This window comes from Enhydra lutris, unplaced genomic scaffold, assembly GCF_002288905.1.
Source record: "Enhydra lutris kenyoni isolate GAN:26980312 unplaced genomic scaffold, ASM228890v2 scaffoldscaffold38, whole genome shotgun sequence".
Lineage (NCBI taxonomy): Eukaryota > Metazoa > Chordata > Mammalia > Carnivora > Mustelidae > Enhydra > Enhydra lutris.
In genome coordinates, this window is record NW_019154122.1 from 8,686,175 (window position 1) to 8,713,619 (window position 27,445).

The window sequence follows — 27,445 nt, forward strand, 5'->3', positions numbered from 1 at the left end:
CTCAGCCACTGTGCGTCCTTCCCCGACGGTCCTCTCCCTGGCCGCTAGGTGGCAGGCCTCCATCGGTTGGACGCGGTGGGGTGCGGCTGGCCTGCCCCAAGACTTTTGGATCCTCCTTCCCCAGAGCGAGGAGAGAGAGCCAAGGGTGGGGGTTCAGGGGTGGGGGAGACGGAGGCTGCCAGCAGAAGGGAGTCGTTGAAGTAAACAAAGTAGAAAAGTTTATTGGTTTGGAGTGTGCGCTAGGGGTACCCCTGGGAAGAGCAGACGTGGGGTGTGGCGGGGTAGGCGGTTCAGGCTGCTTGACCTGGGCCAGTCCTGTCCCTTCCAGGGACTCGGCATCCATTCCTGAAGCACAAAGGTCAGCGCGGGCCTGAGGAACACACTCAGCGGGGGGAGTGTGGCTTCAGTTCAGGGGAGAGGGCCCCAGATGAGGACACCTGGCTCTGCGACTCCCCTAAGCAAGTCACTTCCTTGCCCCGGGCCTCAATCTCCTCACCTGAAGAATGGGCATTGCGAGAGCTCCCTTTCAGAACGGTCATGAGGATTTGTGCAAACGCCCACAGTGCTGGGCATCTAGGAGGCCCTCGTAAAAGCTCTTGGTGGATGTCACAGGCTGAATTATGACTCCCCCTCCTCCACATTTGTACATTGAAGTTCTAACCCCCAGTCTGTGACTGTACTTGGAGATGAGGTCTCTGAAGAGGTAATTATGTTAAAAGGAGGACATTAGGGCGGGAGCTAGTCCAGCACGACCAGTTTCCCTAGAAGAAGGGATTCGGACACAGACACAGAAGGTAGACCATGTGAGGACCCTGGGCCGCCAGGGAGAGAGGGCTCAGAGAAACCAACCCTGCTGACACCTTGACCTTGGACTTCCAGCCCCCAGACCGTGGACAGCATCTGTTGTTTGAACCCCTGGCTTGAGGGGCTTTTTTATGGAAGCCCGAGGCCTCCCCGTGTGTGCAGTGACACGCAGGCTCTCCAGCGCCTGTGGTCCTGGCTCTTGCCAGAGGCACCAGTCTGGGCTGGGCAGAGCTAAGTTCCAGTGCTGGTTCTGTCCCTTCAAAGCTGTGTGGCTTTCCACCTGGTGGGCCTCAGCTTCCCCTGCTACGAGAGAATTTCACCGTCTCGCACTATTTGAGGACCAAGCAAGCCGATGCGTGTGAGTGACCCCACTCGGGGTGACGGTCACGACCCGGAGCGGTTATTATAATCACGGTAAGGCTCTGGGATGAGGTAACCCAGGCAAAGGGAAGAGAACTTGCCAGAGAACAGAGAACAAGCGGCTCCAGCCCCGAGCGGGCCGTGGGTCTGGGTTGACTGAAGCTGCCCACACTCTCCTCGGACGTGTGGCAGGGGCTGGGCCTGTGGCCTGCTCTAAGACGGCCATTCCCAGCCGGAGCAGGCCGTCGCTCCTGGGTCCCGGGCTGTGTCAGGAGATGGCGACGAGCGATGCCGCCTAGGTGCCCTGGTGCTGGCTCCGCGCGGCCAGTTTCCGGAGCTCATCCCAGAAGAGCATGCTGAGGATGGTGTGGGGGCCCAGGCGCAGGTAGGCTGGGCCCAGACCCTTGTAGAGGGCCAGGGGGCCCTCCTGCCTCCAGATCTTCACCAGGCAGTCAGCGAGGCCACCGTACAGCTGGCCCTGGGGACAGAGGCAGGGTGGAGGTCACTGCAGGGGTCATGGGGCCTTGGCTGGCACAAGTGGGCGTGTGTCTGTGTGGAGGGGCCTCTGTGGTACATCAGCAGAGAGACTGTCCCCAAGCAGGCAACTTACAGAAAGGTGACCCCTTAGGCTGTGACATTTAAGATGAGACCTCTTCCTCCAGGTAGCCACAGCCCATGCCCAGGGCCCAAGATTTGGCTAGTGGCACGCGAGTGGATTTCGTCCCCATCTCTGCCTTTGGAGGGCACCTTTGTGTTGAACACAACCTGTGCAACGGAACATGGCGGGCCGTGGGGCCAGGCCTAGTTGGGTGACCTCAGGCACGTCACTAGATTGCCCCGATCTTCTGTTTCCTCAGCAGAAAAATGAAGGTGGTTGTGAGGGTAGAATAAAGTGCAGGTGTGAACCTGCTTAGCCCGTGCCGGGGACGTGAGTGCTCAGCAAACCGGCCAAATCGATGTGTCTGCGTGTATGTCACACATCTGCATGTCCCTGGCTGTGTGTGTGTGTGCGCGCACACTGGGGCATGCTTTCCAGCTCCCCGCATCCCCCATGCACCCTCCCCTGCTCACTCGGCCAGTTCCGTCCACGGGCTGATTGTAGAGCCGTGTGCTGACCACGTCGAAGGGAGTCATGACCGCGGCCACGGCGACACTGCTGATCATGCCTCCAGCCAAGGCCACCAGCCAGCTGTCTTCTGGGAGCCACTGTGGGGATGGGACAGGCTCTGACCCCTGCAGCTGCTGCCATCCCCCCACCCCCATGGTGCCCACCCTACCCTCCCAGTACTTGCGGGCTGGAAGAGTTGGGGTTAAGGGAGCAGACCAGGCCCCTCTAGCCATTCCCCCAGCCCAGCTCCTTCACGGCATCAGGGCTCCGGCCCCCACCCCTGCTGGGCACAAGGGCAGAGCCGGGGTCCTCAGCTCTCTTCAGGGGCCCTGTCTGCCCCTCCCACTGGCCTTGCCTAGATGGGCGTCCAGCTGGAGATGTTGGGATGGGATGAGGGCCCACACAGGGAGAATGGAGGCAGATGGCCCTATTCTGTCATGTCTGAGGGTGGGCACGGGTGTCCCTGGCTCCTCACCTGTCGCTTCTGCACCCAGGCCTTGGCAGAGGCAAAGGTGGCCAGCTGGGCGGCTGAGCCGACCATGACCCTGGGCACGGCCCCACCCACGCCCCGCCATAGCCCTGCCAGGCCCTGCTGCCGCCAGATGGTCTCCAAGGCACCCAAAACACTCTGTGGGGAGAAGGCACCGGGTCACTGGGCAGCCCCTGCCAGCCCACCCAGCCCAGGGGGCTCTGGGGAGTGACAGTCCCTACCTGGTGATGGTGCTGGTGCCCCACGGCCATCGCGGCCACCGTCTGGGCCTGCAGCTGCGTTTTGACCTGTGGGAGCAAATGTGACAGAAGAACTGGACAAGCAGCGGCCCGACCTCCAGACCTCCACGAGCCCACACCCACTGCTTAGGGGACATGGGGAACAGGGTTTGGTGGGGAGGCTCTGAAGTCGGCCTGGGTCTACATCTCGGTGTGACCTGGGGCAAGTCACTTGACCTTCTCCCAGCCTGCCCGCTCCCACTGTTCCGAGGACTAAGTGGGATGGTGACTATCCAGCCTCTGGCCTAGTCCGCGGAGGCCCCGCTTATTCTGAACTTGCTGGGCCACATAGGAAGACAGGTGACCATGCTGGGTCTGCACCAGCACCCGCCCTGTCGCCCTCTACCCCCTCCCCTGACTCAGGCCCAGTGGAGCAGGGACCCCAGGAGAAGGAGCATGGGGCAAGGCTCCTGGGCTTTGCACCTAGGGACAGATTCCAACCCCCAGGCAGGGATGTTCTGGGGAGCGTCCCCACCTGGCCTGCCCCACCCCGCCTGGTACCAGAGCCAGCCTGGAAGGTTCCAGAGGCGCCCAGCCTCCCTTCCCCACTGGAGAGCTGGGTCATGGGGTGGTGGAGGTTGGAGACAAGGCACTCACCAAGTAAGCAGGACTCCCCACGAAGGCTCCCAGTGCCCCAGCCACCGCGCCGGCGACCACCGTGCCACCAGGCTGCTGGGTGAGGCCAGCCTGGCCCGCCAGGCTGTAGCAGTAGAAGCGGACGCCATTCATGAGGCCCTGGTAAAGGAGGCCGGCGGCCAGCCCCTTCTGCAGGCCACACAGCCCGTCTGCACGGACCACAGCTGCTACTGAGGCCAAAAAGCCCCTGTAGGGCCGTGGGTAGGTGCCTCGGGCCTGCAGCTCCCCTTGCAGCTGCAGCCTCGTCTTCACCACCTCCAGGGGGTTGGTAAAGACGCAGGCCAGGCAACAGGCCGAGGCGCCCAGCACCAGGTCCACAGCTGGGGCAACCGTCTCCATGGCCTCTGTTCCTGAGGCTGGCCGTGCCCAGGTCAGGGGCCTGGGTACAGGCCCTAGGGTGGGGGCGTTTAGGCTCTCTGCACCCCTGCCCCGCCACAGGGCTGGGGATCTAGGGGGCCTGGGGCCATGTCTGGTGGGCAGAGGTCCCAGTCGGGTAGGCTGGGTGGCCCCTGGTCTATCTTGGGAGTCCACCTTCTCTGCTCAGCCACTGGGGCTGGCGGAGCACGGGACACGCCCCCACTGGCTCGGACCAATCCCAGCTCTCTCTGTTCTCCACACCTTCCAGCAGGGGTGTGCCTGGACCCTGGGATCTGGGGAAAAGGTCACCTGGGACAGGAGGCTGATTGGGGCCAGGGAGAGGGTGCCCGTCAGCCAGGACACCTCCTCCAGCTTTTCTTGTCCTCCTGCCCTCCCTCTGGCCCTGGAGCAAAGGGTACTTCTGGCCTAGTCAGTCCTGCTGCAGCTCAGAGCCCAGGGCACAGGGGCGACTGCCCAGGGAGGGTCCCGGAGCCACGTGCCCAGGCAATGCAGCCACTGTCCACAACCACCCTGCACCATCTCTGCGGCTCCTCTTCCCCAGTCTCAGCCTTCCAGTCCGACTCCCACAGTCTATGGTTCCACTGTTAGGGAGAGCAGCGGCGGCAAAGGGCTTCTCGAGCCCTGTGGAACTGGTTTTGAATCCCAGGCTCCGCTGTCATGTGGGACCCTGGGCAATCACTCCCTTTGCTAGCTTCAGTCTATTTGTAACACGGGAATATTAGTATCTGTCTCAGAGGTTTTTTGGAGGGTTAGAGATGCATGAACAGCACGCCTAGCACAGGGCTTCACCAGGTAAAAGATGGCCCATATCCCTTCCCCCAGTTGCCACCCCCCCCTTCTGGCTCCTTTCTCTCCGTCCATGCCTCAAATGATTTCAGGGCCGTTGAGCCGTCTCAAGGAGTGGCCCGAGGCTTTGGTCATCACCCCATGCGGACTTGCCCCCCAGTCCTGCCCCGCTTCTGGTGGGAGCCCCTTCTGGGCTGTAGGTGTCTGGAGGAGAGGCCCTGGTGTGGAAATGGCTCTGTGTCAGAAGGGACCTCACACCCCTGGGAGCCAGCACCACCCTGGTCTCTGTCCCCAGGGCATCTCCCTTCTGCCATGGACACCCCGCCTCACCGAAGCCTCCATGCTCCACAGGCTCCATGCCCACCCTTCCCAGCACCCACTCCTTTCGGCCCAGGTGTGAGGGCCTGGGGGGGGCATTGCCAGGTGCTCGAGTGCCTCAGGCTCCCCCCCGCTCCCCTGCCTGCACCTGTTAAGCTTGGTGGTACCCTCTGGTCAGCCCCCAGGGCAGCAGCTCAACAAGCCGTCTGGGGACAGCTTGGACTCTTGGGTTTATCCCAAATGGCCGGCCCTTGTCCCCAGAGCTGGGGAGGCTGGCCGTGGAGACAGGCCCTGGGACTAGAGGAGTGTCCTCCCCTCCCCTGGGCGCTGCAGGAAATAGGAGAGCAAAGGTCAGGCCAAGAAACCCTCAGGGCCTGAGCTCCAGAGAGCAGCACCGGGGCAGTGGGTGAGCGGGCACCCAGCGTCGGCACACAGCAGCTGACGGAAGAAAATCAGGAATGAATGGCTGAGCAGCTTTAGACAGGGAGGGGAGAGGCAGCCGGTGCGGGGGTGGGGGTGGGGTGGGGTGGGGTGTGTGGAGATCTCCCACCCCCAGCCGGGTCACAAAGGGCCAGTGACAAGTCTTGGCAATATAACGTGTCTATTTTATTTAAAAAAAAAAAAAAACAAAAAGACACCAAACCCAGACCATCTGACCCCTTCCCCCAGAGGGTCCGGCTCCAGCCAAGCAGGGGACAGTCAGGAGGCCCTCTCCGGGATGTCAGACTGGTGGGCTCTGCCCCACTCCGAGCCCTCCTCTCTCTCCTTTGCTCCCGGCAGAAGGAGACAGCCTGACTCCTGGGTCTCCTGGCACTGCAGTCTGGGGAGAGGTGGGTGCCTTGGACACACAGGGCCTCCGGGCAGCCAGGGAGGGGCTGCCCAGCCTCCCAGCCCCAGCCGGGCGCCCTTGCCGGCAGACAGCAGTGCGGCTGGGGACGGTGTTAGCGAGGCAGCATGCATGGAGGCCCCAGCGTCCGGCTTCCCTGCGCGGCCAGCTGAGTGTTCAAAAGTGAACGAGGATGGTCAGGCCTTGGCCGGGACCCCTGACCCAGGAGGGGAAGAGGGGACTCCTGCCCTCTCAGTCCTCTGCTCCCCGCAGAGTCGGCATGACTCTCATCGCCATCCTGGAGAGGCAGACGCATCCGTACATGCCGCGCGTACGCAGAGCCCATAGGGCTCAGACCCTCCGCCCCAGCGCTCTCCAGTCACCACCGGCCAGGTGGGAAGCCCGAGAGCGTGGAGCACCCGTTCTGTATCCCTGTGAGGGCAGAGACCCTGGCTCGAGCCCCCGTCGGTGCTTCTGTCCCCCAGGGCAGGAGTGGGCCATGGAACACAGGGGCAACCCTGGCCCCAAGCCGCACGAGGGCAGAGCGAGGACAGCGGGTGCTGCTGGCAGGCCCCTCCTGGCCCCGGGATGCCGACTGGCTCCGCCTCAGCACCAGGGGTCCCGGGAGGCTCTGCCCCGGCACAGGCTGTCACTCCGCTGCCAGGCGCTGTGGATGAGGCTCAGGGCGTCCTTGAACTTCTTGTTGGAGGCTTCCTGGATGGCCTTGTGGGGGAGGTCCACCTGTGGGGGTTCCGGGCTAATCTGAGGGCTGTGGTCCGGGACCCTGCTTTCTCGGGCAGCTGTGGGAACCCCGGGTCCCCCTGCACTGTGGGACCAAGGTCAGCAGCGGCGTTTCCCAAGTTCAACTATGAGCTGTGGCCTCAGGGGCACGGGGCCGGAGTCTGTCCCAGAGCTATGGGTATGGTGCTGTCCCCAGGCCCAATTCCTGCCTCTGTACTGTGCGGGGCCCTCCTCCCCAGGGAGCGCCTCCACTCCCTCCTCGGGGCCCTGGGCAGCTAGGTACCTGGTAGATGGTTTTCCACCCAGAGCTGAGTGCAGACAGGAATCGGTCCAGTTCAGATGTGCAGCTCAAGTAGATGACCCAGGGTGGGAGGGGCTGCTGGCTGTCCTGGGAAAACTCCTGGGGCGAGTGGGTCCCCAGGTGAGCAGAGACAGCGTCCCTTCTGCAGGGCCTGCTCCCCCCCACCGCCCCCTCTCCCCACCCCTCCCCCACCCGCCCGGCTCACCAAGACACAGTACTCCTTGCCCGGTTCCGTAGCAACAGCACTGACGTCGGCCAGCTTGGCTGTGCCCAAGGAGCGGAAGAAGCTGGTCTGGCAGTCCTCGTGGCACGTGAAGAGGCGGTCGGCGGCGATCACTAGGCAGCAGGGGATGCAGGGGCTGGGAGTCACCCCCTGGGGGATGACCTGAAGGGCATGGGCAGAGGGGAGGGGAGAGGCAAGCTGGAGTTCTTCCGGGCCGGCCGGCACCAGGACACCACACTCCGGCCCCGCCGGCCCTTCGGCCCCTGTCCAGGGGTTAGACAGGCTCCGCCCACCTCAGAAGCACAGGTGGGGACAGGGGAGGCTGTGGGGGTGTCCTGAGTTCTAGGGTCCACTCCTGGGTTGTCCCCTGGACGTCCCCATCTTGGTTCCCACGAGCTGCTCCCTGAGTGGGAGGCTTTGGGCCAGGGCCCCGGGGATCCTGCACGGGTCGGGAGGCTGGGGGGCAGTGCAGCGGGGGGCGCTCACCCCTTTGGACACGGCCCGGCAGAGATGCTGCATCCAGTCGGCCATGTCGGCCTCGCTGTCCGCGCTCAGCTCCAGGCACGGCCGGTCAGCGAGGATGACCTGGAAGGCGTGGGGCCGATCCGTGGTGTTGGCTCTCCGACAGCCACCGCACTGCTCCCCCCTGGGCCAGACGAGGAGGGGTGAAACGGGAGCAAGGAGGCAGGGGCGGCTCAAGGCGTGCAGACACAGCGTGCCTGCCCCCGCGCCCCAGAGGCGGGAGGACCTGGGAGGGTGGTGCAGACCCCCGGGACTCTCAGGAGAGGCTAGTAGCTGCTGGCCAGGCCCACCCCTTTCTGTGGAACAACTTCTGCTTCCAGAATCGCCAGGACCCTCCTAGCTATTGTGGCCTGGCTAGGCGAGGGGTGAGGAGGGGCTCCAGGCTCTGGCCCTCCCTTTATCGGGGCACATGCACTCACACTCCCTCTTGGGGCCCAAGGCTGTCTCCAAGCATGTGTGTGTCCCTCTTCCACCAGGTCGGGAACTTCCCAGGGGGAGTGACCTTTTCCCCTGCCTGACCAGATCCTTCCCTCCCTGACAGGAAACCATCCCTCCTCCCCTGGCTCAGGATCCTGTAGCCCCTCAGAGATCAGCAGACCCCCAGCTACCGGTCAGGGCTGCCGGATGGGGTGCGGCTGAGTGGGGTGGGCTGAACTGACGGATAAGAGCGGGTATCAGCTCAAGCCAGGGAGGACAGGAGCGCTGGGCCACAGGCTTAGCCAGAGTCCTCACCCGGGGGGGGGGGGGGCGACACGAGGCTCCGTACCTGCCCAGCCCCGCATCGCCAGGGCACTCACCCCATGTTCACCGAGAGCAGGGGGGTGACATCAGTGCGGTCGGGATACTGGTAGAGGATCCCGTTGCTGCAGGGGCACAACAGAGCAGGGGTGAGGCCTGTCCCTGAAGCGGAGAGCCAGGTAGAGCCCAAATCCCAGGGACACCCTGCAAGCTGGGGACTGAAACGGAGGGTGAAGAAGGAACCAGAGGCACAGGAGGGCACGCTACCCCCTCAGCAGCCCGGGACAGTGAGAGGCAGCAGCCCAGCCCACATCTACACCTGATGCCCCAGGATTCCTTGGGCCCCGAAGATGGCAGCCTTTACACAGAAGCTCTAATATCCCAAGGCAGGTGGGCCCTAAAACCCTCATGGGGGTGGAAGGAGGCCCCCTTGGGCTTCTCTCCTCAGCGGCCGGTCCAACAAGCTCCAGGCTGAGCCCGAGGCCGGCGCTGCGGGTGCGCCCACCTGAGTACCACGAAGCATGTCTTCCAGTGCTCCTTGCCCAAGTAGGAGGTGCCCGCCTTGTAATACAGCATGCCTTCTTTGGTGATGACGCCCTCGGGAGGTGAGCAGTGGCAGGGGATGGGACCCAGGGACTCGTCCATGGGGTCCTCCCAGTGGACAAGCCCATAGAAGCGCACAGTGACAGCAGTGGCCTAGGAGGGGCAGAAGACAGAGCGGTGAGGCCTGGGCCCGGCTCACCGACGGCCCAGCACCAGGAAAGGCCACTGAGGAAGCAAGGGCACACCCCCAGCGGGGTGGGGGACAGGACCCGGGGTAGGAGAGCCCCTCCCAGGTGGGAGACAGAGAAACGCTGAAGACCTCTATTTGCAGTGCCCGACCTCATCCTGACACCACAGTGGGACTCAGGGACTCAGGGACGACCCCCCCCCTCCGCTCCTGGCACTCACCTCACACTTAGACTCCTGGGCCACAAATTTGGCCAGTGCCAGCTTCTCCATGGTGGCATCAGTCAGGACACTGGGGTAAGGTGGTTCCCGGCAACCTCTGATCATGGCAGACTTTAAAGACGCCAAGAAGAACCTACACGGGGAGAGGGTTTTGCTGTCAGAGGCCCGGGGCGGGGGGCCCACCCCTCAACCAGACAGGATCCTGGCCTGGAGGGTTCCCAGAAACTTTGGGGAGGGAGCTGGCTGGCACCAGAGCTCAGGGCAGCGGGTGGGGCAGTGACACGCAGGAGTCTGCTGTCATCTGACAGGGACCTGGGAAACGCCAAACCACTCTCAGTAGCCCGGGGGGCCTGGGGTCTGCTGGCAGTACGGTGGGACCCAAGTCCGTATAATGACACCTGGTTATCATGAGTCATTTCTGTATGCATCCCGTGGCCCAGGACCGTGGCCCCGTGGTGGTGGGGCTTGTGTTTCTTTCCTGTTAGTAACTCACGCCAGCCCCCTTCCTCTCTGGCGGCCACCTCAGGTCTCAGGTCGCCCGAGCGGACGACACGAGTCGCTCAGGGTGCTTGCACACCCCCGCAGGTTCCAGAGGGAACACATCTGTTTGCCACGTCTGTGTGACCTGCTGCTCCCCCGCCCACCCCCAGGCCGCTCTCCAGTCCAACGGACACAGGGAGATGGCAGGGGTCAGGGGCGTGTCACTCACTCGGCCAGGGCCACGTCGGCCGCGTCCAGCAGGAACTGCTTCCTGCGGTTGGTACACACCAGCTTCACGGTCTGCTGGTCCAGGCCCACCTGCCAGAAACGAGACCTTCACATGCGCACAGGGCTTGGCGGCTGCCTGGAGGAAGAGGCAGCCGTGGCCGGGCTAAGGGCTGGCTGGGGAGGGAGGAAGCACACGCCAAAGGCGCCACGGGGTAAAGCCCCAGAGGCCGGGGACCCTGGCATGAGTCGGGGAAGGACGGTCAGAAATGTGGATGAAGAGGCGTCCTCAACTCGGTTCTCCTCCCCAGCACCACAGGCACAAGCTGCTCTAAGAGAAGCTGACGCCTGATGGTGAGGCCCGGTGGGGGCAGGCCTCACTCTGCAGCTCTGCCGGCGGGTGGTCGAGGAGCCCTGTTCCACGGTGTATGCCCACCGCCGACCTGCACTCACCGACACATAGTCAAGTTCGTTGTAAGAAACGGCCTCTTCCACCAGGTATGGCTTTTCCGCGGCCCCTGAGAGAGGAGACCCCAATGCCTGTGACCCACAGCGGTCTCTTTCCCCCTGCTGCCCCATCTTCTAAGATCCCGTCTCTCTCTGAGAGTGGCCCTGTCCTTGCCCTGCCATCTGACACGGAGGAGAGTGATGTGGGGTGCTTGGGTCTCACGGGGCCGCTGAGGTGGCCGGCGGCACAGCCAGGCAGGGTTCTGGTCACCGCAAGCCAGGCGGCCGAGAGCCGGGGGTGGGGGCACTGGGAGAGGGCGGGCGGCGGGCCTCATGCTCAGCCTCGGCTGGGCCCAGGGGCGGCAGGCACCTTTCCGCAGCAGGTAGACGTAGCAGTCCGTGAGCAGCACGTAGAGCAGCTGCAGGTTGCCCTCCATGTGCCCCGTGCTCATCCGGATCATCTGTGGGGCCGCGACAGAGGAGGGTCAGGCCTCCCCAGCTCTCACCTGCCGCCCCACTCTGGGCCTGCACTGTCCCACTCGCCCTGGAGTTCCCGGGACTGACCTTGAAGAGCTGCTCCTCGTTTTCTCGAAACACGTGGATCATCAGCAGAAGCAAGTGATTGTTGTCCACTCTGTGAGAGCGACAGGCATGGGGGTGTCAGGCAGGGGCAGGAGGTGACACGACACACAGTGGCACACAGGCACGCAGAGGGAGCGTGGCTGTCGTGGCGCTGGCTCTGCCCGGGAGCCAGAGTGTGTGGGGGGGTCCTGCACCCCATCCCGCCTCCCAGCCCAGGCGAGGCCTCCCAGGAGCTACACTTTGTCTGGAGGACAGACACCCACTGTCCTCGGCTTTTGAGGGTGGGAGCGTCCCTCAGGCCAGCGGCACGGAGAGCCCTGCGCACCTGAACTCTGCTGAGTGGCTCATGTCGGAGGGGCTCCCCTGCCCCTCATCCACCCCGGAGTCCTCCGCGCTGCTCAGACACGGGCTGGGCTGGTCTCGCTTGAGCTCGCACAGAGTCTCGTGGGTCCCAGGCTCCAGCTCTGGCACAGGCCCCTCCCCAACCAGGGGCAGCTTGGCATCCGGCTCCTGGGTCCCCGGCTCTGGGGCCTCCCCGGGGGGTGCGTCCTCTAGGGGCCCAGGCGTCTGCCCCGCTCTTCCTCCTCCTCCCTCTTCTTGGCCAGCAGTCGCAGGGCTACCAGGAACATGCAGCGGTTGGCCCGGCCCTGCAGGGTCATGGTTGCTGCCACCTGACGTAAGAGTGCTTGGACTCTCAACGGTAAAGCGGTAGAAGTCCATTGGGGCTGGAAGCCCCTCACTAAAGTCGCAAAATGGCGGCTTCTCCGGGGCTTCCCCGGGGGAGCCGGTCCGAAAGGACTGGTCTGGGGACTGGACGTGGGAGCGCCAGGTGCTGGGGTCCAGCTGCCCGTTGAGCTGGTCGATCACCTTACTCAGGGGCTGCCCCAAGCGCTCCATGGACGTGTCCTTCATCTCGGGGATAAGCAGGCCCATCTGGCCTGGCTCCGAGAGCTCGCTGCTCTCCGCCGTGCTGCTGGGCCCCTCTCCCTCCTCCTGGGGGGACGTAATGGTCGCATCGGGGGAGGCCCGCCCCAGGCCTGGACTGCTGACCAGGCTGTCGCCGTCTCCCCGCCGGGCACCGGTGTCCTGGGTGGAGGTGGGGTGAAGCGGACTGGCTTCCTCATCCGACCTCGTCTTCTTCTTCTTGCCAGTTTTCTTCTTCTTGGTGACCCTGGGACAGTAGGGACAGGGAGAGATTTACCATCTGAGCGCCACAGAACTGGCGAACGAGACAGGCTGGGTCCAAGGGGGTGATCCTGGGTGTGTGACCTCCGAGGGCACAGGAGGGAGCTTCAGTGGTCCTGGGCAGTGCCGGGTGGGAGGCCCTAGGCCAGGGGGCAAGAGCAGCTCAGGCCCTGAGGTAGCCCCGCTGCCAGCAGAGGCAGGAACCCCTGAGCAAGGCCTACGAATTCTAGCTGCCGTCACCGCTGAGCCAGCTGCTCCGGGAACAAACACAAGCCGTGGCCAGTCAGGACGATGGTGCCTCTAACCCTGCCCTCCCCTTGGGATGTGGCCAGTGGCCCCTGAGCTGAGCTCACTTCCCATCAGGTATCACCGCAGATAATTCAACCAGAAATGCACTCGGAGTCTTCTGGGCTCAAACTTCCTTGGTGGCAAGTTGGCTGGGATGGGCCCGGCAGGGCGACCCCAGGTCTGAGCCATTTAAGCAACTGAGGCCTTGAACCAGCCTACAGGGCGGGACCCGTCTCCTGCCTCAGGCCAGCAAGCCTTGGAGGGTACGTCATGCACATCTGCTTCTTCGGTGCTGAGAGTCTCAGGGGTGGGAGCCAGGGCAGGTCGGGGAGCCCGGGAGGCTCTGGGCCAAGAGCTCCCCAGTCTGTCCTGCACCTCCTCCTTCCCTTCTAGGTAGGTCCCTGTCCCCCTGATGGTGACACTTTCGAGGAGCCATGCTGAACTAGGATCAGTACACTTCTCAGAAACTGTACGGGGACATCCAAGAACTGTTAGAATTCCAGTGTGAAGGGGTTTTCTGGCCCTGGATGAACTGGACAAATGCCCCCGCAGCCCAGATGTGGCCCCAGCTGCCAGCCACAGCTGTCGTCCGTGCCACACCACCTTCCGGGCTCCGGCCCTCTGTTTCTTCTTGCTCCAAGAACCACTGGAGAACCCCTTAGTCTCCAGGAAGATCCCAGTCCGCCCCTGGGTGTGTGGTCCCTGTGCAGGAGGACTAAAACATGATGCTGGGAGCGGACGGGATGGACACCCGAATGTCCCCCCAACGCCCGCTGACCTAATGACTTCGAGCTCTGTGCAGGTGTCTGGCAGGTTGAGAGTGTGGGATTCGCCCTTCTCCTGAGAGGTGGTGTGCACTGGGGTGGTGTCGGAGGAGGACACGGTCTCTGCTGGGTCCTCGCTGAAGGGGTTGTGGCGCTGGGTGGGGCTCTTGGTGGAAGCTTTACTGCTGGTTGGGTCCGAAGCAGTGGAACGGGGGCCACTGACGGTGTCTGTGAGGTCTCCATCTGGGAGAACAGGACACAGGAGACAGCCCGTCAGACACCATCTGGCAACCCCAGGCCCCCAAATCCTGCCTTAACTCACGAGGGAGGCAGGTGAGTCCCTCCTGGGGACATCTGATCAGGGTGGCCCTGTTTTAAGAGCAGAAGCCCCAAACCAACTGCACACAGGGCGTGTGCTCTAAGAGTAACCTGGAGGGACGCCATCACCACTCCACTGGGAACCCCCAAGAGCTCAAAGCAATTTGGCTGAGTTGGAGGTAAGAGCCCCAAGATTCAGCAGCCTCCAGGTGGAAGCCCGTCAGGGACGGTGACCTTGATGCCTGGAGAGGACACAGGCCACGGACCTCTCAGGTTAATCTTACGGCCTTCTGTTAGAGGGAGGTGTTGGGGGGGTATCCAGCAGGGCTGAGATACCCGAAGTCCTCTGAAGGGTGCCCACTCCGCCCCGCACCAGAGGCAGATAAAAGCAACAAAGGAAGGGAGAACAGAGGAAGATGATAGGGATCAGAGAAATTGAGGGGTGCAGGGTACAGTCAGGGGATGAGAGATAGGATAGGGAGTCCGGAGGGTGGGGGAAATGCAGAACAAGGGCCCAGAGCACAGTGGGAAGAATGACAGGCCAGAGCAACAAGGAGATGCAAAGGGGAGAGGAAAGGGGTCCTGAGTGGCCGCCCCCAACAACTGCCTCACAGGCCTTTCGGCGGCTGCTTCTCTCCCTGACATCGGTACACTCCCGGAGTGGGGGGCGGGACCAGGCACCCCTTTAAGGCGCGAGCTGGGAACTCCATTTCGCTCAAGTCTCCGGTCCCTTCTGGGTCCCCCTCACCCTTGGCTCCACCGTGGGGAGAAGGCAGGGTAGGGGGAGGGTGCTGCCTCTCCAGAGAGGGGCTGCTTTGACTGCTCCCCCTACCCCGACCACCCGGCCCAGGTTACCGGAACAGGAGCAGGAAAAACACACCGGGCATTTATCTGGTGGCAGATGGGAGCAGGCCCAGCTATGGGACGAGATCGGATGAAGGTTAATGGCACGGGGCACGGGATGCTCACGCCCCATTTGCCAGTGTACACACATCATGTGGGCCATTATCTGCCCAGAGGAGACGTGGCAAACATGCTTCCTCCCCTCGGCCTCATCTGGAAGGGCCCAACGTGCTGGCCACTTCCTCATGGGTCCTGGAAACCAGCAGGCAACTGTCCACTGATACAGCACACCATCCTTTTTTTTTTTAAAGTACAGTGTCTTTTAACATAAGGACAAAGGTAGGGGCCAAAGGCAATTGCCAGCCCTGCTAGAAAAACACTAGCAACATGTGAGACTTCCTTCAGTCCTGGGCCCCCAGAGCCTTAGTTCTCAGAGGTAGACAACCCTGCCCTTCTGTCTCAAAGAAGGGTCCCACGAAGTCATATGTTCTCGTTCTAGCCCCTAGAGATCCAGAAGGAGTGCTGAGAAGTGAGTGAGCAGGCCCCGGGACGTGGTGGCTGTCCAGGCTGCTGACCTGCCAGCTCTGTAATGAGCCAAGGACCACGGAAGGCCGCCTCAGCCCCAACCCCAGGGCCCCGAATTTGGAGCTGCCCCCAAATCCTGCTTTCCTCCGGGGGAAGAAGACTGAGCTTCCCCAGGGGAGCTGCCTGAATGGGCCTGGGAACTCAGGAGAGCAGGAGATCCTGGTGGGATGAAGCTCACGTTGCCCGGGCACCCAGCCCCAGCCCAGCCCAGCCCAGCCCAGCCCAGCCCAGCCCGAGCAAGCAGCAGTGCGACCCGAGCTGTTAGTTCTCAGGCCACCGGGAGCTGCGAAGGGCTGAGGAGGGAGGTCAGGCCCTGCCCAACAGGTGACTGCAGAGGGCAGTGAGGAGCTGGGTCACGAGGGGGTTAGTGGTTAGAATCAGAGGGGGAGAAAAATCAATGCCCAGCATGTGCACTGCAAGAAGAAAGGTTCAGAGGATAAATGAGGTTACGATGGAATTCTGGATTTCGAGCTCATCTTAACTAACCTGTGGCACTCTTGAGTGCTACTCTCTTGGCCAGATGACATAATTTCCCCCAATGCCCTGTCTTATTTCCCTCCAACTGAGCTATTTCATACATTAGTTGGAAAAAGATCAGCTGTCATCCGTTACTCAGAGATCACGGTGCTAATAACGAAGGGGGCCGGTGCTCCAGAGCAGTGGAAAGGGCACCTTTGCCTCTGGCCTGATGAGGAGTCGGCACCTCCTTCCTCCGGGGCTGCCCGCCCCGCCCCCACCTGGCCCAGCTGCCCACAGGGCAGGAGGCTCTTTAATGAGGGGGTGGGGGGTTATGGCCTCCGATCTAGGCAGGAAGCAGTAACCCTCTCTGAAACATGCCCTGTGCTTTGAGTCATCACGGGAACATGAGGAAGAGCCCCATGGGTTTCTAGAAGCCCAGAAGTGGCATCATGGGCAGGAGAATGTCCAGGCACGGCTGCCACCTAGTGGACAGGCGGGAGGGCGGACGGATTTTATTGAAATCTGCCTGAAAACCTCAATAGGAGGTTTCAGCTCTGCCTGGGCCATCTTGCCCACCGGGCCCTCAGGCTCTTTCCACGATACACACCGGAGAGGAAGCCAAGCCTGGACTGCAAGAACCGAGCCCTCTGCCTTTTCTTCTTGACGCTCCCGACACAAGAGCACATCTGACCTAAAGGAGCTCGCGATCCACAGGTTCGACCCACACTTTCCAGAACAAGCCTCCGCTCGCTGGGCCAGGCCACTAGCGCCCCATGAGCCGGTGGTTACCTACGCACATTCTGGTGCTTCCACTGGCATTGGAATTGGGAAGGGTGAGCCACGTGTCCCTGAAACGCAGTCACTTGGTGACTCTATGCAGCCACTGCACAGAGGCAGGAGTCCTGCACTAGGAGAAGTGGGTTTGCCTGGATCTAGAGGTCAAGTTCTCCTACTGCAGAATTCCATCTATGAGAACACCAAACTTGGCTTTATTATAATCATTGACATTATTATTATAAATAACTAGCTGATTTCGAATCATGCAGCAAGCTTGGCATGGAAACATAGCAAAACAGGAGAAGAGGGTAACAGCGGACTCTGTCCCACCTTCCCAGTCTGTGCTGGGTACAGACGGCACTGCTGGAAACACATCTCCAAAATCATAATCTATAAAAACGAGGGATAAAACTGAAGATTAGAAACAGGTAGTGGAAGGACAGGGAGGGTGGGGACGGCAGGGTGGGAGACATGGGGAGAAAACAAGAGGAAAAGTTAAACTTTCTGCATTTTCTCTAACAGCTTGGGAATCTTACAATGCTTCTCAGCTCCCTCACTGGTCTGGGAGCCTCTAGCCAGCTGGGAACAACCTCGGGGGGCAACCCTTTCCAACCCCAGGACCTGGTTCTGGCTGAGAAGAATGTGGGCACCCTGTACCTAGCCTTTTCCATCCCTTGCCTTCCTTGCCTCTGAACCCAGCATCGGAGGTGCGGGGGCTCGAAGGGACACCTCCGCCTGCAGGCGGCCTGGCTGCCCTCTCAGGACCCGGCCCCGGACTTCTCGGAGGCAGCCCGTACGCCCAAGTCAAGGAAACTGAGCTGCCGCCTTCCGCTTGTACAAGTGGCAATGCGAGTCTTGCTAACAAGGCTGGAAGTAACTGCCCTCGGGAGCCCTTGGCACAAACAGACGCAAAGGAGGAGGAAGGCCAAGGTCTCAATGCTAATGCACTTCCAGGGAGCCCAGGGGCCGCACTTGTGCTTGGGGTCCCCTTCCCTGGAGGTGAAGCCGGGTACAGTAAACGAAGAGCTCTCCTTTCCCATGGGGGATGCATGAAGGTGGAGAAACGGACAGTTTTATACACGAACACAGAAGCCTAAGGTTTGAAAGAAACCAGGCTGTTCCAATCGGCTGTTGGATCCCAACGACAAAGTGACCTACAGATGTGACGACAACCTTTTCCAGTCTTGGTGGGAATAATCACGCTAACAGAGTAGCAAGTTCAGGAGGGACCCAGAAACCGGATGGGCTCCTAAGAACAGGGGGCAAGTCTCCCCTCCTCTTCGGACCCAGCTGGCCCTCTCTTCTCCTTCCAGGAGCTGCTCAGTCTCTTTCTGCCTAGAATCAGAGTAGGACGAGCTCCCCAGGCAGGCGGCACTCACCCCTGCAAGCGGCAGGAAGAGTTTCCAGGTCTCGCAGCTACTCCCTCATCACTTAGAAAACCCCCTGCCCACCCCTGCCCCGGGTCTAGGGCCCTAGCCTTCTGGAAAAGGGTCTAACGTTCGTAGGATCTCGTTTTGGCTTTTTGCCCCCAGAATCTGTGTTTTACCCACCACAGAGATGCTGAGGAAATGAACAGAGACCTGGGAAACGGTCGGCCCCAGTGAACTTCCAAACTCCCCGGTCAGACCACAACGAGCCCAGACAGACGTCACCCAGCCAGGCGTGAGTGGCCTCACCACCCGGGCCACAGCAGAGGCAGGTCCCCAGCTGCGGGGCACTTACCCTCACTGGATGGGGCAATGGCGCTGTCATCCCACTCCAGGTTGGTGGAGGTGACGGAGTTGAAGGAGTTGAGGGACAGGCTGTCCGAGCCTTGCCCGGAGCTGGGGAGGCGGTCTTCGAAGTCTAGCAGGTACTGCGGTTTGTAGTAGTCGGGCATGTAGGGGGCCAAGTCCAAGTACGGGGCGTCCTAAGATGAGAGAGCAGAGCGCAGGCTCGGCTGCGGGAGGCCCGGGAGGAGACCCGCCTGCATCTGGCCCCTCCCCTGCCAGCTCTCCTCCGGGCAGTCAGTGGGCTCAAGGCACAAAATTTGGAGAGAAGCTGCTGAAAGCAGTCATGTGAACGGCTGTGGCTCTCAAAGCTCTGGGCTCGAGGCAGACAGAGGGCAGATCCCATCTCTGCCTGCCAAGCCCCCCTCTGACCTCTTCGGCCATAGGAGTGGCTCATTTTTTCCAGTTCCGACTGCTTGCTGGTAGACGGTCTGTGCTGCTGGTGTAGGGACCCGGGAAGGTGACTGGACTAGGACAGGGCAGCTGGGTGCTGATGAGCCCAAGTTCTAGAGACGCTCTGGACCCTCCTTAGCCCTTTCGGGGCCCGCGTCCTGGTTCTCTAGCGCGTGACAGCAAGGGAGGCCAGAGAGCAAGGAGTTGAGGGCCCTTGTAGGATCCTAAGAGGCACAGGGATGAATGTGCCTTGTCTTTCTAAACACTCACGTCCTAAACACAAAGGAGGGTCCACTAGCCCTAAATACTCCAGGCCGTGTGGCTTGTCGCCCCATTCGGACAGAGGCAGGAAGGAGTCGCCTGAACTAGGCCCTCTGGCTTAGGGAAGCCGAGAGGATCACCCGCTTCCATCCCGTTCTCCTGTTCTGACCCTGAACTAACAAGGTGCCACTCAGGCTCCATCACAGCAAATAGGCTCCCTGAGACGGACCAGGAGGGTCGGACGGCACGTCCAGCCCGCCCAGCCTGCCGCCCCCCAGTGGCAGCAAGAGCCGCGTGTCTCACCAGATCCAGGTCGAATCGAATGAACTCCAGCCCAGACACCAAGGTCAGGAAGAGAGTCAGGTGATCGTGACTGCAGACCAGGGCATTCCTGCGAGACACGACGAAGGACGATGGTTACCAGCTTGACCCCGACCTCCCTGGCAAGCTGTCTGTGTTGAAACTGGACATGGGACGTCCCCACCATCTGGAGGGCACCCAGCTTGGGGCCGCCTTCAGCCACCCCTTTGCCGTTCTCCTGGCTCTGGAGCCGCACAGCACTTCCCGGCCACTGTCCTCAGACATGGGGCCCGCGGCACAAGGCTCGTCTAGCTCTCAGCAGCTGCCCCCAACACTTTGTTCCTGCAGGAGCCCGGCCAAGGCTGAGCGCGCTAGTAAGGTCTGAGGCCTGGGAAGTGGACCGGGCAGAGGCGGAGCAGCGGGGGCGCCCGTACTCCTGGCAGGGCCGTCAGAGGCAAGGTGCCGAGGGCCCTTTGGCCATCGCTGATGTGTGTGCCACGTGCCATGCCAGGCTGGGCCTCTGACACAGCACACCATGGTGTCTGCTTATGACAAGAGTCTTTGGGACGAGGTTCAAGGGGAGTTCTGGGGCTGCAAGAGACAGACCGTTCCAGACACTCACTTGACGTAGTACTTATGCAGGAGGCCCAGGTTCTCCTGGAACAGCCGCAGGTAGCTCTCCAGGGAGTTCTCGTTGAGCGCCAGGTACAGCCATGCCCTGCCTGCACACGGTGAGGGGGAGGGGAGGGAGTTAACTGGAAGGAAGGTCAGGCTGCTGGCTCTCTGGGCCGGGCGATGGCAGGAAGGACAGCAAGAGTCCCTGAAGGGACCAAGTGCTCTGCTAGCCCCCTCCCCTGTCAGGAGGGCCGGGACCCCTGAAACCTGTGGTTTTCTAGTCAGACCCGAGCTGGTGGCGGCCCAGGGAACTGCGACGGAGAGCTCAGGTCGCGACCTCCAGCGGGGCTGAGAAGCTTAAGGACTGGGCACCAACGCTGCTGGCTCACAGCGATCCCAGCGCAGGGAGAGAAGCCAGGCTCCCCATTCCGGGCTCGGGCTGGGACTCGACAGGAGTCGGGTTCCCCTCAGCACCCCACTTCCCTGACCCCCACCCTTGAAGCTCCAGTGACCTGTCGGGCGCCGGCCCCTGAATGGCCCTCTGCCGTGGGACAGCACCAGGGGATCCACCTCCCGGGCCAGCCCTGAGGCCACGCCTGAGCCCCCGGCCCCCGCGGCATCGTCCCAGCACTACTCACTGCGGCCCAGGTTGGTGGCCACGTGCTGCAGCACCTCGATCTGTCGGACGGCCTCTCTCCGGGTGAAATGCACCACGAGCACCCAGTAGCCCGATGAGAGGTCTTGCAGTCTGCGGAAACAGGACAGGGGCTGCCAGGACCGAAACGGGGCCACCCTGGGACACTGCCGCCCAGCGGCCCAGCGGCCTGCGTGTCGGGCACAAGCTCCAGGCTGAGGGCGAGGGGCTCCCCGAGGGTCCCACAGGCGGGCACCGGCCTTCATGCCAGAGGCTCGGCTGCCGCTGAACCTGTCTAGAGGCCGTGTCTGGGGTCAGCTACAGACAGCCTGCGGTCTCCCGGAGTGGGGCACATCTCTGTCTGCCGAGACAGAGGCTCCCCGCGGCCTGGGCCGTGCCTTACCCATACAGCAGGGCATGGTCCAGGTGCTCGCACAGACGCTGCAGGACCTTGTCGTGGTTCCGGATGGCGGGGGTCTCCTCCTCACAGGCCGCAAAGTAGCTCTGTAACTGGAAGGAAAAGGAATCCGCCCGAAGTGAGAAACGGATAAAGGGGCGGGCTACAGCAGCCAGCTAAGACCATCGGGCGAGGGGCGCCGGGCCAGCTCTGTCCGCGGAGCGCACGACGCTTGATCTCAGGGTTGTAGTTTCGAGCCCCATGCCGGATGTAGAGATTACTTAAAAATAAAATACTGGGGCGCCTGGGTGGCTCAGTGGGTTGAGCCTCTGCCTTTGGCTCAGGTCATGGGATGAGCCCCACATCGGGCTCCCTGCTCGGCGGGGAGCCTGCTTCCCCCCACCCCTGCCTGCCTCTCTGCCTGCTTGTGATCTCTCTGTCAAATAAATAAATAAAATCTTTTTAAAAAGTTAAAGAAAAAAGAAAGTATTAAAAAGAAAAAGCAAACAAAAGACAGCCAGCCAGTCCGATGACATCACCGTGGTGACCACCGGCTCTCACCCTGCAGCCTCAGGGCCCAGGCCCCCGAGAGGCGGCCAGTGCCTGCTTTGCACAGTGATAGCCTGACGCCAGGATCTGTGTGCAGGTCTCAGGTGACACCAGGCCTTGAGCCGTGCTACACCCCCCAGGGGGTAGGGATTTACGAGGTATTATCTGTATAAATGGCCCCCCGCTCCGGGGCCGTACAGCACGCCTGCTTGGAGGGCCCTCCACACGCTAAGGGCTGACGTGGGACCCTGGATTTGCCCAAGGAGACGGACAAGGTTGGGTAGGGGTCGGGGTCCAAGCCAGGCTCTTGTCCAGCCCTACACCGAGAAGGACACCTGTTTCCAGGCTGGACAGGTAACAGGAAGGGGGCGGCAGGCGAGATGAACCGCAGCACGGAGCGAAGGCCGCAGAAGGAGAGGGCGGCTCTCTGGACAGCGCAGGCCCTAGGAGACAAGTCTCTCCAACCTCGTTTTAGCCGCACTCCGGTCTGCTGTTGCCCTTCTACTGGCCAGACAGGAGACAGACATACAAGAACACTCATCTCAGGTCTAAGCTGGGCACGGGACTGACGTGTTTTCTGGAGGCCGCGGTCGAGACGGCAGCAGCAGGCCGCATCTGCCACACCAGCAAGCACGCGCGCCTGGCGAGAGGCCAGCCATTCAGGGCCCACAACAAAAATAGCCTCTCTTCCCCGTGGCCCTGGGTGAGCCCAGCAGCCCTGCTGGCCGGGGATAGACCCCAGTCCTGCGGGGTTGCCCTCCCTCCTGCGAGGCGGGCAAAACAGGCGTGGGAGGAGGGTTCCTGGAGGCAAAAGAAAGCCAGGAGCCCAGGCGAATGGCCCAAGTCCCTCCCAGAGATGGCTAGAGCTGGTCTTGCTCACTTCAGTACTGACAACACGGGTGTCCGGCATTTTCTTCTTTCTGAGATCAGAGAGTCTTAGATGATAGAGTTGGCAGGATATTTCAAGATCTGGTGAACTCCCTTATTAAGAAAGCAAAATGGGGACGCCTGGGTGACTCAGTTGTTAAGCCTCTGCCTTCAGCTCAGGTCATGATCTCAGGGTCCTGGGATCGAGCCCCGAGTCGGGCTCCCTGCTCAGCGGGGAGCCTGCTTCTCCCTCTCCCACTCCCCCTGCTTGTGTTCCCTCTCTTGCTGTGTCTCTCTGTCAGATAATTACATAAAATCTTAAAAAGAGAAAGAAAGAAAGAAAGAAAGCAATTTCACCCATTTTCTTGATTTTAAAAGTAGCCACACCTGCCACAACCCCCAAGAGACAGGGAAGAGTGATAAGACTGCATTGGTTTTGTTTAAATAGAGAAGGGGGTTAAAAACCAGTAGAGGTTAAGCTCTTCACTACGAGTGTCAGGGGGAACCAGAGCTGGGGCTCAGATGCCGTTCTCGACTCAAGAGACCTTTACAACAATCACTGCGAAAACATTTGCTCTCCATAAAAACTCAAGCAAGATGGAAGTGTTGTAAAGTAGAAAGACCTCCTGGCCCCCCGTTCCCCACTGTCAACGGCTCGAGCGTGTGCCCTCCCAACACGCTTCCTGCATACGCAGACTTAAAATTTTAAAAAACCCAAACCGGGTCACCCTATACTCATTGTTCCCAAACGTGCTTTTTCTTAACAACGTCTGAAGCATCTATTTCCGTACCATTACATACCAAGCGACTGCATTTTTCCAGGGCCACACGGCACACTAAAATAGGACGCTGTTAGCTAACGGCTGCTGTCTCCACTTCTCTGATGCCGCACGATACCGCAGCGAACCCCCGTGGGCCCCCGTGTGGGTATGTCTGTGCGGTGAGTGCTTACAACGGACCTGCAGACCTTTTAAAATGCTGGATCGATCTGCACTCTCACGGTGCCGGCTAACCCTGGTATAATGAGTCTAATTCTTGGCAGTCCAACTGGTGAAAAACAGTACCTAATTGTTTTTTGTTTTTTTTTTTAAGATTTTATTTTAAGTACTCTCTATGCTTAACGCGGGGCTGGGAACTTACAAGCCCGAGATCAGGAGTCTCGTGCTCCTCCCACCGAGCTGGCCAGACGCCCTGGAACCTGATCATTCTAAATTAGATTTCCCTCATCACCAGTGCAGCTGAGCCTTCCTTTTTTTTTTTTTTTTAAAGATGTATGTATTTATTAGTAAGAGATAGAGAGCAGGGGGAGTGGTAGAGGGAGAAGCAGACTTCCTGCAGAGCAGGGAGCGCAACGCGAAGCTGGACCTTGGGATCACGACCTTAGCCTAAGGCAAATGCTTCCCTGACTGAGCCATCCAGCCATCCAGCCGAACATTCTTAGCCGTTCCTACCACCTCTGTTTCTTTTCCCGTGAACTAACGGTTCAATCCGCTCCGTCTTCCATCTAGTCTGCCCGAGCTCTTTGCTGGTGGAGGATTCAATCCCGTGTGTTGCCTTGAACTATGTATTATTCTTGCCCCGTGTCAACTGACCTTTAAATTTTGCTTATAGTGTTTTTTTTGTCCCATGGAGAAACGTCTGGTGTTTTAGGTAGTCACATCTGTCAGCCTGGCCCCTCACGGCTTCCTATCGTCCCCAGGCCAACATTGCAAAAGTACTTCTATCCCTCTATCGCTTTTGGACTTTTTTGGTTTCTTTTTTTGCGTTTAGACCTTCACTTTACATGTGGCGTGAGGTCAGGGTTGAGCCTTATTACTTTGTGGGTGGAGAACTCATTTCCACGTTTATTAATGGTCACTGACTGGTGAATCCGTATGTCACCTATCTAGACTATTTTAGCCAGCCCACTGCCTATTCCTGACGCAGTCTCTGGTTTTTAATTATTTTCACTTTATTCATCATTTTGATATGGGCAGAACAAATCCACCCCCCCCCCCGACTATTGTTTTTCAAAACTGTTTTGACTATTCTGGCACAATCTTTTAGAATCAAATTTATTTTTTTTTTATTTTTTTTATTTTTTTTTAAAGATTTTATTTATTTATTTGAAAGAGAGGCAGTGAGAGAGAGCATGAGCGAGGAGAAGGTCAGAAGGAGAAGCAGACTCCCCGCGGAGCTGGGAGCCCGATGCGGGACTCGATCCCAGGACTCCGAGATCATGACCTGAGCCGAAAGCAGTCGTCCAACCAACTGAGCCACCCAGGCGTCCCTAGAATCAAATTTAAATACAGTTCCTTTTTGGATTTGGAGTAGAATTATACTGAGTCCAGAGATGATCTGGGCGGCGGCGGGAGGGGGGGGGACACAGTATCTTTACAACAATAAGTCTTCTCGACCAGGGACATGGAATTTTTCCGCATTTAAGCAGATCTTCTTTTCTGTCATTTGGCGAGTTCCACAGCTTTCTTCCGGCGGGTCTCGCACACTGACTGCAAGGTGGGCTGCGTTCATGAGTGCACTACGATTTAGGGAACGGTCTGCCAATGAGGGAACCACTCCCGCAGAAAGTACAACAGAAAGAGCATGTAACACGGTGGCGAGAAGTGGGGGCCATGGGCAGGACATGGGGGTGCAAAGCTTGGTTCGGCTACAATGGAGTGGAGCGCCTTTGGCAAACTGCGCAACTGTCCAAACTCTCATTTTTGCTCATCTGTAAAATGGGAGAGAGCTGAGCGGTCCAGGATGGCAGCCGCTAGCTTCACGGGACTAGTCACATTTAAATTACTTAAAATTAGACACAATTAACAATTCAGTTCTTCAGTGGCACTAGCCACATCTCAGATGTTCCATAGCCCCAGGTGGTTGAATGGCTACTGGACAGGACAGTGCAGCTGTAGAACATTCCCTCCTTGTGGAAGTCCTATTGGATGGTGCTATTTTGGGGAATGGAATGATACAAAGCACGCAAAAGGCTTAACATACGTTCTGGTAAGCATCAAGCATTCAGTAAATGTTAGCCAAGCTTATTAAGAGCAATGAAACCAATTTTTTTTTAAAGATTTATTTATTTAGGGGTGCCTGTGTAGCTCAGTTGGCTAACTAACTGGCTTCAGCTCAGGTCATGATCCTGGGGTCCTGGGACAGAGCCTCGTGTTGGGCTCCCTGCTCAGTGGAGAGCCTGCTTCTCCCTCTCCCTCCGCCCCCACCCACCTCCTGCTCTCTCTCAAATAAATAAACATCTTCTTTAAAAAAGATTTATTTATTTGAGAGAGAAAGAGAGAGAGAGGGAGAGAGAGACCGTGAATGGGGGAGGCAAAGAGAATCTCAAGCAAACTCCCCACTGAGTGCGGAGCCTGACACAGGACTTGATCCCAGGACCTTGAGATCATGACCTGAGCCAAAATCAAGAGTCTGACGCTCAACCAACCGAGCCACCCGGGTGCCCCAAACCCATATTCTTAGGGAACTAGTCACCAGTAACCAGTAACCAGGAACCAGTAACACAGCACTTGGCTGACCCTAACAGCAGAGGCAAATAAGTGCTCTGCTCTTGAGAACGACCATTCTGCTCACTGGTTCGCTCGCGGGGATTCCAAAACCTACTCTTTGAACACCTTTTCACGGCAGCTTGATAAAGATTTGCCATGATCTGGGGCAGCCTGGGGGGCTCAGTCATTAAGCGTCTGCCTTTGGCTCAGGGCATGATCCCAGGGTCCTGGGATCGAGCCCCAAGTCAGGCTCCCTGCTCAGCAGGAAGCCTGCTTCTCCCTCTCCCACTTCCCTTGCTTGTGTCCCCTCTCTCGCTGTGTCTCTCTGTCAAATAAATAAATAAAACCTTAAAAAAAAAAGATTTTGCCGTGATCTCAGGGGAGAAGGTGTTCTTGATCAGTGCTGCAGCCCGGCTCGGTTCCTGAGAGGAGGAGGAAGGAGAAAGGGAAGGTCTATGAACCTATGACGAAGAACTTCAGGAGCTGTGTCGATGACTCAAGCTCAGACTTGGGGAGCTGGGTCAGCAGAACACGACATAAAGGGGAACAGCGACGAATTCTCCCTTCACCGTGGAGAGGCCATGGCTAGGAGCCCCTCACCACACCCTTAAGAGCGGCAGGCTTGGACAGAACTGGGGAGCGGGAAGGAAGCAAACATCCCATCAACAAGGGCTCTGGGGCAACAGAATGCAGGGAATGAGGATAACGAACGTTTAGGTCGGCCTGAAGCAGTTTCCAGCCTGTCTCCCCAAGGACTCCTCATTGCGCGCGACACTTGCTGCTGGAGCTGGCGCCAGGGAGGGTGAGCGCCTTCTTTTATCAAGTGCTTATTACCGACGCCGGGAAGTGCAGAGTGGGCAAGAGACCTGGGGTCAGACAACCTGGACTGGGCGTGGGCTCTGCTGTTCACTCACCGCGTGACGCTGGGCAAGTGCTTTCACCTCCCTAAACCCAGTGTCTGCCTCTGTGAAATGGGCTTAGCAATGGTGTCCTCCCTATACAGGCTGCTGTAAGGGTCAGATGATATTCACACTGTTTTTATCCCGTGATGATGACACACTTTACCAACACTGTGCAATCACCACAGCAATCGCATAAAGTAGGTCACAGAGCTAGTAAGTGGCAGAGCCAGACTCCCTCCATCCAGGTCTTTCCATCCGGGCTCAAGATCCCTGAATGAATAATGTGTATAAAATGTCACGCTCTAAAAAAAAAAAAAAAAAGTCACGCTCTGATCTAATGTGCTGCAGGAGAACCCAAGAAAGAGCAGTGCGGTCTCTTTTTTTCAAGCCACAGAATTAAGCTTTTTCACCAGGGGGTGGAAATGAGCTCAGCATCTTCTGCAGGAGCTCTTCTTCTTAGAAGAAAGCTTGCCTCTGACTCTCGCCATGCTTTCGCTCCACGCTGGCATCTTCCCAGCGGTTGAGGAAGCATGCTGTCTGGCTAACGCAAGCCACAGTTGCTCCAGGAAGCAATCTTTCCCACTTCTGGGAAGAAATTCATCCTGTTCATGAGATTCCCAAGTAGTTCTGAGTATTTCCCTTCTGTCTACGTAGATTTGGGAGAAAGGTGGAAAATGTCCGAGCAGGGGCCACCAAACTATGGCCAGTGGGTCTGCCTCCTATTTTTATAAATAAAGTTTTATTGGAACACAGCCATGTCATGTATTTCTGTATTATCTACAGCTGCCTTTTTTTTTTTCCTAAGTAATCTCTACACCCAACCAAGGGCTTGAACTCACGTCCTCGAGAGATCAAGA

At 59.5% G+C, this 27,445-nt stretch overlaps 2 protein-coding genes across 4 annotated transcripts in view; both read right to left on the minus strand.

Moving 5' to 3' along the window:
• Positions 1 to 59: 59 nt before the first annotated feature.
• LOC111154786 (solute carrier family 25 member 34) lies at positions 60 to 4,230 on the minus strand. The gene is made up of 5 exons (XM_022514696.1): positions 3,638 to 4,230; positions 2,984 to 3,049; positions 2,748 to 2,900; positions 2,236 to 2,370; positions 60 to 1,642 (listed from the first exon to the last, which is right to left on the minus strand). Exons 1-5 carry the CDS (start codon positions 4,013 to 4,015, stop codon positions 1,460 to 1,462), a joined length of 915 nt encoding a protein of 304 aa, XP_022370404.1. The 5' UTR covers positions 4,016 to 4,230; the 3' UTR covers positions 60 to 1,459.
• Positions 4,231 to 5,748: 1,518 nt separating this feature from the next.
• The window catches only part of LOC111154594 (pleckstrin homology and RUN domain containing M2), a 38,071-nt gene continuing 16,374 nt past the window's right edge, over positions 5,749 to 27,445 (minus strand). The window contains exons 2-20 of one of the 3 annotated variants that reach the window (XM_022514263.1): positions 20,789 to 20,895; positions 20,390 to 20,499; positions 19,759 to 19,858; positions 19,140 to 19,227; positions 18,136 to 18,322; positions 16,744 to 16,803; positions 13,446 to 13,674; positions 11,520 to 12,365; positions 11,177 to 11,246; positions 10,983 to 11,073; positions 10,619 to 10,683; positions 10,170 to 10,258; positions 9,461 to 9,593; positions 9,015 to 9,205; positions 8,569 to 8,634; positions 7,736 to 7,895; positions 7,232 to 7,411; positions 7,009 to 7,125; positions 5,749 to 6,725 (exon numbers count right to left, since the gene is read on the minus strand). In XM_022514263.1, the coding sequence (XP_022369971.1) occupies positions 6,591 to 6,725; positions 7,009 to 7,125; positions 7,232 to 7,411; positions 7,736 to 7,895; positions 8,569 to 8,634; positions 9,015 to 9,205; positions 9,461 to 9,593; positions 10,170 to 10,258; positions 10,619 to 10,683; positions 10,983 to 11,073; positions 11,177 to 11,246; positions 11,520 to 12,365; positions 13,446 to 13,674; positions 16,744 to 16,803; positions 18,136 to 18,322; positions 19,140 to 19,227; positions 19,759 to 19,858; positions 20,390 to 20,499; positions 20,789 to 20,895 (3,024 nt within the window). In that variant the 3' untranslated portion in view covers positions 5,749 to 6,590. Of the gene's footprint in view, positions 6,726 to 7,008; positions 7,126 to 7,231; positions 7,412 to 7,735; positions 7,896 to 8,568; positions 8,635 to 9,014; positions 9,206 to 9,460; positions 9,594 to 10,169; positions 10,259 to 10,618; positions 10,684 to 10,982; positions 11,074 to 11,176; positions 11,247 to 11,519; positions 12,366 to 13,445; positions 13,675 to 16,743; positions 16,804 to 18,135; positions 18,323 to 19,139; positions 19,228 to 19,758; positions 19,859 to 20,389; positions 20,500 to 20,788; positions 20,896 to 27,445 lie in introns of those variants that run through there. The other 2 variants (XM_022514264.1, XM_022514265.1) reach the window with 2 other exon arrangements.